The sequence below is a fragment of the Myodes glareolus genome, chromosome 10 (assembly GCF_982192425.1).
Source record: "Myodes glareolus chromosome 10, mMyoGla1.1, whole genome shotgun sequence".
In the NCBI taxonomy this organism is placed as follows: domain Eukaryota; kingdom Metazoa; phylum Chordata; class Mammalia; order Rodentia; family Cricetidae; genus Myodes; species Myodes glareolus.
Genome location: NC_142035.1, coordinates 34,359,834 through 34,372,003, shown reverse-complemented (window position 1 = coordinate 34,372,003; position 12,170 = coordinate 34,359,834). Strand labels below are relative to the sequence as shown.

At 43.2% G+C, this 12,170-nt stretch overlaps 1 protein-coding gene across 2 annotated transcripts; it reads left to right on the top strand.

Annotated features, from left to right (window-relative positions):
- Window positions 1-30: 30 nt before the first annotated feature.
- Window positions 31-10,451, top strand: Mgme1 (mitochondrial genome maintenance exonuclease 1). 2 transcript variants are annotated; one of them, XM_048455487.3, is made up of 5 exons: window positions 31-243; window positions 1,143-1,697; window positions 6,866-7,082; window positions 9,113-9,245; window positions 9,589-10,451. In XM_048455487.3, exons 2-5 carry the CDS (start codon window positions 1,193-1,195, stop codon window positions 9,748-9,750), a joined length of 1,017 nt encoding a protein of 338 aa, XP_048311444.3. In that variant the 5' UTR covers window positions 31-243; window positions 1,143-1,192; the 3' UTR covers window positions 9,751-10,451. The 2 variants fall into 2 exon arrangements, with proteins under 2 accessions (XP_048311444.3, XP_048311445.3); XM_048455488.3 differs by having other exon boundaries at window positions 1,138-1,697.
- The last annotated feature ends 1,719 nt before the right edge of the window (window positions 10,452-12,170 follow it).

Here is a 12,170-nt window from a genome sequence, read left to right as displayed (position 1 = left end):
AGCCAGGGTCCAAGATGGCAGCAGACGGTGACGTACGCAAGATCTCGTGAGGGCGAAAACGCGAGGCTTGGAGGCGCCCGCGCTTCGGCTTCGCGAGAGGAGGAACGCCTCTCCCGGGGGGAGGCCTGAGCGCCGCAGTGCATGCTGGGGCCGCCTCTCTCTCGGGAAAGCGCGGGACCGATGAAAGTACGGATCCCGAGAGGCTGACCGCGCTCTGGGCTCAGAAACGTGGTGGTGTCTCAGGTACAACGGAACCCTACAGTAGGCTGATCGTCTGTCTAAAGAGTCTCTTCCCTGTGCCCGGAGGGGCCGCACTTGGCCTTTCCCCGCCATGGGAGACACCTGCACAGGTCACTTTCTGGAATAACGTTGTTGGGCCCTACCTGAGACGAGTGACCTGCTGGCGCTCCTGTGCAGAGTCTGTGCCATGGGGTCATGATAGCACCTACGTTAAAGGGTGTGCAACTGAGTACCTGAGAAATGCCCACACGGAGTGTTTAGTAAAAAGTTTGGTGTATAGGCGTCGGTGTTTAACTGTTAAAGATTTGTGAATTTGGTTTTGGGGTGTGTATGTGTGCTCGCGCGTGTGTGCATCTGTGTGTGTGTGTGTGTGTGTGTGTGTGTGTTGTTTTCAGAGACAAAGCCAAGCTAACCCCAAACTCAACCATCCTGTATCATCCTCATAAGTGATAAGTATCCTGGCCTGTGCCACTAGGCCTTGTCACATTACTTCACATTAAAGATTTAGGGTGTTGGGGTTGAAGAGATGGTTAAGAGCAATGGCTGCTCTTCAGAAGTCCTGAGTTTAATTCCCAGCAACCACATGATGGCTCACAACCATCTCTAGTGAGATCTGTATATCAGTATACCCTCTTCTGGCATGCAGCAGAACACTGTATATAAATAATAAATAAATCTTAAAAAAAAAAAAAAAGATTTAGGGCATCTTGTCCCAGACGGCTGACACAGTGACATTTACCGAATGCAGGACCTATAATTTTGATGACTCTTTCTTGGGAATGATTTTTCTTCAAATGTCAGAAGTTCAGTGTTTGTTCTTGTGTGATTTTTCACCTTGATGGTTTAATATATAAAACATGTTAAATCTAACACCACTTTTGTTTTGTCTTTTGAAAGTACAGCAAGCTTTTAAACATGGCAGACTAGAGAAAGTGAAGGGGAAAGTCTAAACATGAAGCCGCTTCTGACCATCTGCAGGCTGCTTAGACATTTAAACAGATTTTCTGTAAAACCAAGCCCTCTTGTGAGTTTCTCCACTTCCTCTTATTTGTGCCGCCAGAAGAAAAAGAACCCGTATGAAACAGTAGACCAAGGAAAGTACTCTCGTTTAGTGCGGTCTGTCTTGTCCAAAGGCCCGGCCCAGACCCCAGAGTCATTGTTCAAGGAAGACGATGTTCTCTTCGGTCCTGTGTGTAAGCACAGGGCTCCAGAGAAGAACGAGCCGGCAAGAGTTCCAGAGAACTGGTTTCCTATCTTCAATGAACAGAGAAGTGGGAAACCACATCCCAGGGCTTCTTCGGGTCCCTTGAAGATCCCTTTGCAAAGACATGAGACACCCAGTGTGACTCGCATCCTTCAGCAGACCATGACACCCGAACAGAGCTTCTTTCTGGAGAGGTGGAAACAACGGATGATTCTAGAGCTGGGCGAAGACGGATTCGCAGAATATACTTCAAGTAATTCTCTTATTTCTGGTTTTGTGTGGTCGCTGGTTTCTAGGATATAGAACATTCCTGTCCAAAAAATGAGGCTTAAAAACCAACTTACTGAAGCACTCCTTTCAGACAGCATTAAATAGCATTTCCTGGCTCAGAATCCCCAAGGCCACTGTTCTCAGCACAAAAGTGATTGATTTGCCCCGTGGCAGGAAATAAGAGATAAACACAGAAGATGGGGGTGGGGGGCGGTGGCTGGGACAGGACAAGGAAAAGGGAGCAGGGATATTTATCCAGAAGGGACAAAGGACTGCCTCTGGATAGAGAGGAGACAGATGTGGCACATAGGAAAACGCCTGTTTATAAAAGTACAAGGGGAAACCGTGTGTTAGGATAAGGTGTTTAATTTTTATTGGACATGTTAATTAGGCAAGCCAAAGGGGGCTTCTGATTGCTGGACTTCAATACTTTAATAGCTGAACCTTGGTTCAGCCACAAGAGGAGGAAGTGGGCCAAATAAGGGAATAGACCCTGGTGGCTAGCTTTAGGAATGTAATCTAACGGTTTTTAGCAAGGCAGAGGGAATGGGGAAGAAGGACAAGGCCTGCCAGAGCTATGCCCACTATGCTTGAGCTATCCAGAGTCCCTTCAGTGTCTACTAACTTACTTAGTCCTCCTGTTAGATGCTACTGTTTTTTCAGAAAAGAATAAAAAGACAGATCTGACAAACTGCATAAAGTGCATTTGAGTTGTAAACTATCAGTTATTTTCCATCTCTTGACAAAAGTCTCGGTTTTTTTCTTGGCTCAGAATCTAATTATTACCCGTGTTTCTACTTATTATTGTCAGTTGACCAGTAAGTTTAAAGGCTGGCCACAGTTCAGAACACATGATCCCCACGTACATTTTGACTAATTGAACTGATCAAATGTTCTTGACTAGAAACTAGTTAAATAAACGTTAGCCTTCAACTTTTTTATTTTTAAACATTTTACTAGTTCTTTGAGACTTTTGTGCAATGTGTTTCGAGCAGCCTTAGACACTTGACTTCTAAGACAAGTGAGGGTAGCTCCCTTAAAGCAGGTCCTTTTTCAGCCAGGCATAGAGGCACACACCATTAATCCCAGCACTAGGGTGGTAGAGGCAGGCAGATATAGATCTCTGTCTGGTCTACAGAGTGAGTTCCAGAGCTACATAGTAAGACCCTGTCTCGAAATAAACAAACAAAACATTCTTTTTAAAAATAGACCTTTGAGCCAGACACAGTGGTGCATGCCAGTCCAGAGGCTGAGGGAAGATTACGTGTTCAGGCCAGTCTAGATTACATAAGGAGACCGTGGTGGTGGTGGTGGTGGTGGTGGTGGTGGTGGTGGTGGTGGTAGTGGAGGAGGAGGAGGAGGAGGAGGAGCTGGGAGTTGGAAGCAAATCATCGGCATGGGAGAATGAGCTCGTTTCATAAGGATTATGTAGATGTTTTGGTTAAAACTGGGGCTTACATAGACATTCCTTAGCCTCTGCTTCCCCAAGAATATATGTACCCCTAGTGACATTAGCACTTTTAAGATTATTGTCCTTATTTTTAGGTATCTTAGGAAGAAGATACCAGAATAGTGTACGCATATAATTATGTAGGTGGTACTGGATGTGGCAAAAGTGACTGAGGCTCTTTTATAACAATCTCCAGCTGTGGAGGGCAAGGATTATATGCTGGGAGTGCTTTTTAATGCCTGTGGTAACCACTAAACTGTAAGCAAACAATGAAAATACCGTAATAACATCCTAAGTGTTTTATTTGTACCACTAGAATTTAGAGTTGATAGTTTCCTCATGATAAATTATTTCGATTTTCCTTAAACTAAGAATGTTTTAATTGTCAGGAACCCTAAAATTAATGATAACAAAGGTGGCATAAGCAAGAAGGCTCCGCAGGTGACAAGGCTCCGCAGGTGACAGGGCTCCGCAGGTGACAAGGCTCCTACCGCCACACCTGAGGGCTGGAACTGCATCCCCAGAGTTCTCATCATAGAGAACCATTTCCAGCAGGTTGTCTTCTGACTCCACACAGGAGTGCGCGCACACACCACTAAATGAGTATTTTTAAAAAATGAAGAAAGCTGCCAGATCATATAGGCAGGCCGTGACATAGAGTAAAGAAATGCACTGGTGTGAGTGAGGGAACCCAGACCCAGAAAGACAATTAGCACATGTACTCACTCATAAGTGGTTTTTTAAACATAAAGCAAAGAAAACCAGCCCACAAATCACAATCCCAGAGAACCTAGACAACAATGAGGACCCTAAGAGAGACATACCTAGATCTAATCTACATGGGAAGTAGTAAGACAAGATCTCCTGAGTAAATTGGGAGCCTGGGGACCATGGGAGAGAATTGAAGGGGAGGGGAGCAGAGAAAATGTATAGCTCAATAAAAAAGAAAAGACCGACTGAACAGGGCTCATCTCTGTAGGTACAGAGTGGCCTGTATTGGGAGGAACACATGGTGTTTGGTAGACATGATGTAAGAACTAGTCTGTGGAGGAATAAAAAATGTTGTGGCCAAATTAAAAAAAAAAAAGAAAGAAAGAAATGGTAAAGGAGAAGGCTTCTGTTTGGAGCTGAATGAACTCACTGTCCTAACGGACAATTTCCTAGTCAGCTTTAGACTAAGGCTCTGTGTGTTTCTCCGTTAATACAGACTTTAAGCAATGATCAAATTTACTTTTAAGTAGGATAATCATATGTGGATTCATGCAATAGTAGAAGAAAGGAAGCTGACCGTATTCTTGGGATCCTCCTGCCTCCTTCCAAGTGCAGGGATCACTGGCACACACCATGCCCAGACAATCTATTTTTGAATGTTTTTTTTATTTATTCATTTATTTATAAAAATTTCCACTTCCTCCCCTCCTTTTTGAATGTTTTTAAATCTTATAAATTGAATCACGTTTTCTGAGCCTAAAATTCATGGGCACCTGAGATCTAGATGTTCATGGTTACATATTTGTGAAGAATCTAGCCAGGATAGGTCTGCAGCTGGGAGTTAGTTGCCTGTTTGCATGGCAATGAATGAAGTGATTTATTATTATTTGATAGTGCTGGTGGTTAAATCATGACCTCCTGTAGGCAAGTGCTCTGCTACTTAACAACCCCTCCTGTTTTTAACAAGGTTGTCTTCTGACTCCTTAAGTGGTGTGTAAACTAACACTGCATCTCTTTAAATGTTAATTCCATCAGGATTAAATTCCTTGTAGGCCTTTCACATGCAGACCATTTCAGCAGGGCAGAAATGTGTGTAGTAGTTTTACCTCCTAAGCTGAATTCCTCCTAACTCTCCAAGTCCTTTCCCAGAAGCAGTTTCAGTTTTTGCTTATGTTGAACTGGCCATTTAAAGTCTTTGTGAACTTGACATAGTATGGCTTACTGTGTGTGATCCCATGTAGATGAGATTGTTTTCCTCTTTCTGTGGGTCTGTCTGCAAGCTTGTGCCTCTGTGTGCATCTAAATCATGCCTGCTAGGCTGGAGAGATAGCTCAGTGGTTAAGAGCACTGGCTGCTCTTCCAGAGGTCCTGAGTTCAATTCCCAGCAACCATATGATGACTCACAACCATCTGTAATAAGATCTGGTGCCCTCTTCTGGCCTGCAGTCAGACATACAGACAGAACACTGTATACATAATAAATAAATCTTTAAAAATAAATAAATTGTGCTCCCTGGACTTAGCTCCAGGGTACTCTTGCTCTGGGTAAACTAACAGGATAGTCTAGGTTAGTTGAGGAGCCACATTCATTATCTTGCTCAGTTACATAAAAATTAAGTAATGTTTGAAAGCACCACCCACTACCTAGCCTAAGAGTGCACCTACCCTCTTTCTCCTTTACCAACAATCAAGTGACAGTATAGCATTCTTGTGTTTATTAAATATGTTTGTGTTTTCTTTTCTTAACTTAAAAGAATATAAGAAAGGCTGTGGCTTAGCTGTGCCTGCTAGGCAAACATGGTTACTGTAGTCTTGATCAGGGCTCTGTTAAGACCTACTAAGTGAAAGCTATTTCCTTCTGCTCAGAAGTATGCAATCTCCCTCCAACCTGGGTGGAGACCTAAGATTACAGAAGAATTTATCCAATTGGACGGGTCAATCAGCCTAAGGGACCACTCTTTAGGAAGGTATATTTGCCCAACACTATGCTAAGAGATGGGAGAGATAATTATCCCCTTAAGGAAATAATGTACTTTTCCTTCCTAGCCACTGAGCTACAAGTAGCTCTGTTAGATCTGCTACCTTTATAACCCTGGCTCAAAATTAGAAATTTTGCTTTTTTTTTTTTCCGTGTGTGTGTGTGTGTCTGTCTGTCTGTCTGTCTGTCTGTTTTTTGGACTAACCAGAACCTGTGTACGCTTTTTCTGGTACGTTTGGCTTTTTCACTCCTTCCACATGGCTGCTTGCAGACCTCCGTGGCTATCTCAGAAAGGAATGGCTGTCCCTTTTCCTCTTCATCTCCGTCCTCTGGGCAGCTCGGGTGCTGGAGAGATGCTCAGTGTTTGAGAGGACTTGCTTTTCTCCCAGAGAACCCAGGGTGGATTCTCAACACCCATGTGTTGACTCACAACCACCTGGAACTCTGGTCCCAGGAGTCCCAATGCCCCCTTTTCTGGCTTCCATGGCACCAGGCACATACATGTAGAACATAGACATGCATTTAGATAAAATACTCTTACACATTAAAAAGAAAGAAATTTACAGCTTGTCAACCCTGTGGTTTTTCTTTTAAACACTTTAAAAAAATTTTTAAAATAAGTCAAACATGGTGGCACATGCCATTAATTCCAGCACTTGGGAGGCAGTGTCAGGCAGATGGATCTCTGTGGAGTCAAAAACAGCCTGGTCTACATAGTGAGACCCTGTCTCAGGCATGGGAGGGTGGAGTAAAGGTGCATTCTTGAGTTTTACGGGAAGTTGAATTTTGCTGAGCATAGCTGTATATACCACATGTGACACTTACGTAAGAAGCCCGCACACTGAAGGCCAGCCTGTAGTACCAACAAGACCCTTCCTACGAAAACAAAGGATGAAACTTTGTGTCTAAGGGGTTGCCATTTAAAGATAACTTGTTTATAATGTATATAGTTTAAATCTTGCTTTGGTTTCGATTGGTTCAGTTTTGATTTTTCCTTGATTTTTCTCTTTAGATACCTTTTTACACGGCAAACAGTTCCATGAAGCCTTGGAAAGCATACTTTCACCCCAGGAGGACTTAGAAAGGAGAGAAGAACACCTCCAGTCTGGCTATATCAAAAGTGTTCAGCATATTTTGAAAGAAATCAGTGGTGTGCAAGCCCTGGAAAGCGCTGTTCAGCACGAGGCCCTGAAGTATGTAGGGATGCTGGACTGTGTGGCTGAGTACCAGTAAGTACAAGAGTGTTTCCATCACACTGGGCAGTGCGGTGATGTCCACGGGCAGGCGTCTCTTAACCCACTTCTAGATGTGCCTGAGGAATTGTGACCTCCACCTTTTTAAAGTGAAATAGGGCAGGAGGTGGGAGAAATAGAGCAGGGAAAATTCTATGATGCCAATATAAAAATCAAAGTGGTGGGGAAAGTGTGTTTTTCAATAGCCCAGCATGGCCTGTCTTCCAGCCTGTCCCTTCTCCCTTCTCTCCAAGAAATATGCCAGCAGCAAGACTCCTCTGATTCCTGCATGCTCTTTTCTGTTTTCCTCTTTAATCAGTGTTGTTTTCTTCTGGTTTCCTCTCCACCCCTACCCCCACCCCCTTTTTTTTCCTGTTTTCCCAAAAATTGTACGGTGATCTGTTGGCCCAAAACATCAGCTCTCTTCCTGACTTCCAGACAGTGGCTGATATGATAAGGATTCTGAACCCACTATGGTTTCTAAGTCGTGGCTGTTATTGTTTTTCCCCAGAAATCCCGATTCCAAGGTTGGCTATTTTCTACAGATATCCCATTCCAAATAAGCATGTGAGCAATAACAGGATGTGGGAGAAGAGTGTAGAATCTGTGTGTGTGACATTTGAACCTCTGAATAACTCTGGCTGTCCTGGAACTTGCTTTGTAGGCCAGGCTGGCCTCGAACTCACAAGTGCTGGGATTAAAAGCATGAGCCACCATGCCCAGCTTCTAAATTTAACTTTTTAGATGCCCCATGTAACTGACATCATTTCTGTCCCTGACTTATTTCATTTAGTATACTGTCCATTATCCATCCATGCTGTCCCAAGTGACAGAATTGCTCTGTTTGTTTCTTGACTGACCTAGAACTTACTATGTAGATCAGGCTGGTCTTGAACTCATGGAGATATGCCAGCCACTGCCTCCTGAATGCTAGGACTAAAGGCTATGCCATCAAGCCTGGCCCTACACTCTAATCTTCTGAATGTCTACAGTTAGTGGGTATTGTATCATATCAGAATGGATGGGGTGAAGAAGTGTCTATCTGCATATAAACCTTTAGGCAAGGATCCAGATCTCCTCTCTTTTATGTCTATAGTTAATAGGTTCCCACAGATTGAACCTCAACTTTTATTTTAAAGTGCCATAATGTGTAATCAGTCCATAATGAGTTCCTTACTACTGATATATTGTGCTTCAAAAAAATTAACCAAGACCATGATGTAGCTGTAATTTTGGTTACTGCCAGCTGTTAAAGTAAAGGAATCCAAGGAAATCACAAGGAATAAAGAATTATTATTTGAACTTAAAAAATATGCTTCCTATTCCTGAGTGCTTTGTGTATAATAGAATTCCCTGTTGTTGAAACTGTCCAGCCCATCCATCATGGTTTTCCCCCTGAAAGCATGAACTCACTCAATAGCCCAGGCTGGCTTTGAACTCTTGACTGTCCTCCTGCCTCCACATCATAGTTGCTAGAATTCTAGGCATGAAGACCATGGCTGTCATGCTCTTCTAATCCCAAGAAATAAAGCCTGGAGGATAGAAGCAACAGTCATTGAGGAACCAAAATTAAAGTACGGAACAGACAAAAGAGAAGAGTTAACTTAGTGGAGTTTTTTCTGCTTCGGGGGATTTTGTTTTGTTTTGTTTTGTTTTGAGATAGGGTTTCTCTGTATCGCTGGCTGTCCTGGAACTCACTTTGTAGACCATGCTGGCCTCAAATTCACAGACATCCACTTGCCTCTTCCTCCTGAGTGCTGGGATTAAAGGCATGCACCTCCACCACCTGGCTTCAGGGGATTTTAAAATTACATTTAATTTATCTATTTGTGTGTGTGTGTATTCATGCGTGCACTCCCACACCATGGTGCACATGTGGGGTTTGGTCTCCTACCATGCTCCTCCGAGGCACTGAACTTGGGTTGTCAGACTTGGCAGCAGGCACCTTACCCCCTGAGCCATCTTGCTGGCCTGAGGTTTTCAATCTGAACTGTTACTTACAAAGATTTCCTCTGGATTCTCCTTAGAGGCAAGCTGTGTCTGATTGATTGGAAGACATCAGAGAAACCAAAGCCTTTTATTCAAAATACATATGACAACCCACTACAAGTTGTGGCCTACATGGGTGCTGTAAACCATGATGCCCACTACAGCTTTCAGGTCAGAACCTTAAGCTCCTGCTTGATAAGCTTGTGTGTGTGAGCGTGTGTGTGTGCGTGTTGGGATTTACTCTTTCTTTATAACACTGCTGACTGTTCCTTAGGGTTCTCTCATCTACAGAGCACTTCCCTTCTCGGGCTGTTTCCCTACCCCTGTTCTTATTAATGAGCACAGTCCATTCTTCAGCTTTCATCTGCCCTCCTTGTGTTCCCTGTGCCCTGGTGCAATCTTTAACCTGCTCATCTTGGAAACCAGTTTGGAGCTGCTACTGTAGATGCTTAGCATTGGATAGTTCGCCCTAGAACAAGAGGAAATACTGGAGCTGTGCTGTGTTTCTTTCTAGGTTCAGTGTGGCTTAATTGTGGTGGCCTATAAAGACGGGTCCCCTGCCCACCCTCATTTCATGGATGAAGAGCTCTGTTCCAGGTATTGGGCCAAGTGGCTTCTTCGACTAGAAGAATATACAGAAAAACAAAAGAATCAGAGTATTCCGAAACCGGACTAGAGACCAGGATATTACTTGGGAACATTCAGCGAATCTGAGAGTTACATTAACACAAACTGAAGATGTAATTTGTTGGGACATATTGCTAGTGAGAAGCCAGAAAGTCCAGAAGTCAGCAGTGAACCAGCTGTATCACCTCTATTACGTACCCAGAAGAGGGCACACAGGATTGACAGTCACCTTGGTGACTTCTGGACTCTCTTGCAGATCTTTTTGTGTCCCTGGCAGGATGCCCAGTCTTTGAATTGAGATCAGAAGGCAGTGAAGCTTCATGTGCCAAGCTTGCCCCTAGGGCTCTCAGGGAGGGGGTGAAGAGGGAGAGCACATCAGCCATCACCACTGTAACAGCCCTAAGAGGTGTTTGTACAGTAGGACTCTCACCAGTAGGGGAAACTTCTTAACATTGAGTTCATTCATACATGATCCTCTGGCCCAGAGAAAGCCTGGCCACACACAGCATGGGCCAAATCCTTTTCCATACCAGATAAGCCCCAGAAGTGGTCACCATTGTTAGGGTGTAGTATCTGTTTCTGGTGTTAGTCAGCAGGCCATATACTAGAAAAACACTGTTGTGGGATTTTTCAGCTAAGAGCAACACTGATATAATTAATCCATTTTTTTTTTTCTGTGTTTGGTAGGTAATCATTGGTTGTCCTTGGAATTGAGAAAGATAAATAAATGCCATTATTTTCTTGGGAGAATGTTTCTATTTTATAAAGTAAATCTCGTAGAGTTTAAGTTAGAGCTACTAACTTAAAATTATAGGTTCTATAATCACATTTAGTTTTCATTAGTTATAAAAAGAAAAGATACTTAGCTGACTCAGCAGTTAAATGCTTCCTGCTCTCAGAGGACCAGCGTTTGGTTCCCAGCACCCATGTCTGGCAGCTCACAGCTCCCTATAATTCCAGGTCCCTTTCTTGAACTCTGATGACACCCTCATATGCACAGACACAAACATACACATAAATAATGAGCTTTTTGTTTCATCTTTTTGTCTTTTGAGACGCAGTTTCTCTGTGTACCTCTGGTTGTCCTGGAACTTACTCTGTAGATCAGGCTAGTCATGAGTAATGAGCTTTTTTAATAGAAAAAAAATAAATAAAAGTGATAAGGTGGTTTTGTTTGGTTTTATTTAAATGCGTATTTGTGGGGTAATTTTATGGGCCTGAAAATTGTTTTAACTTTATTTATTTATATTTTTGTGGTGCTGGGACCAAACTCTTGGTGTGTGCTGGGCATGTGCCCTACTGTAAGCTTTGCACTTTATTTTTCAGCCCACGATTTTACCACTGGGCCCCTAGCTTACTGAGTTCTATATAAATGCATAAAAGAAAATGTCCTGAGTGAGTTCACTAGAGGAAGTGAACCAAGAAAATATAAAAAGAATTACTGGGTTGACGTAAACATAGGGCTGGGTATTCCAACAGTGGTGATCATGCCAGAAGGCAGAGAACACAGTAGCTGCTCACTCTAAAAAGCTGGATGCCTTAGCAGTTCCTGTCAGAGCTGAAAGTCTCAAAGCTCCCTGGAGATTCACTGTGTTGAGCCGCATTTGAAGGCTGACCTGGAAAATGCTAGTATTGGGACAGGTACTGTGATCACAGCTCCAGCCAGGCTTCCTTCCTTACAGACTCCTATGACATCGGTTCAAGTCTCACTCTTATGAAAAGGAAATGCACATTTTAAGATTTTTTTCCTGGTTAAGAGCACTGACTGCTCTTCCGGAGGTCCTGAGTTCAATTCCCAGGAACCACATGGTGGCTCACAACCATCTGTAAGGAGATCTGGTGCCGTCTTCTGGCCTGCAGGCATACATACAGAAAGAATATTGTATACATAATAAATAAATAAATATTTTAAAAAAAAGAAAAGAAATGATGACTTCCCAGGTGGCGATGGCACATGCCTTTAGTACCAGCACTCCAGAGGCAGAAGCAGGCCAATCTCTATGAGTTTGAGGCCAACCTGGTCTTCAAGAGCTAGTTACAGGACAGGCTCTAACACTACGGTGAAACCTTGTCTCAAAAACCAACCAAACAAACAAACAAAAATCACTGTTAAAAGTGTACAATAAGGTTGAACTTGAGTAACAATATTACTCAATTTTTGAATGCCTCCTTTCCCTCTAAATGGTATATATTAAAATCCAGTAAGGTAGGTTTTCTGAGTATAGAATGTTTTGTATATTAAAGCTTTTATTTTATTTTGAAGCGGGATTTGGCCTCACTGCTTAGCCAGCCCGGTCTTGCCTTGAATATTTTATGTTGCTGTACCTAGCTGAGCCGTGGCAATCCTTCTGTGTTAGCTCTGGGGGCTGGGATTACAGGTGTGCACTAACTTTACCCTTTTATAGCGTGCATTGTGTGATGTCTGTGCAGTGCACGCACAGACGTAAAGGACACCTTCGTGGAGCTGGT

Bases quoted from the DNA above. Each gene is read 5' to 3' on its own strand.
- Mgme1 (XM_048455487.3), top strand. From the start codon at position 1,193: ATGAAGCCGCTTCTGACCATCTGCAGGCTGCTTAGACATTTAAACAGA. The intron at 1,698-6,865 runs GTAATTCTCTTA...TTTTCTCTTTAG, and splicing joins ATTCGCAGAATATACTTCAA to ATACCTTTTTACACGGCAAA. The intron at 7,083-9,112 runs GTAAGTACAAGA...GATTCTCCTTAG, and splicing joins GACTGTGTGGCTGAGTACCA to AGGCAAGCTGTGTCTGATTG.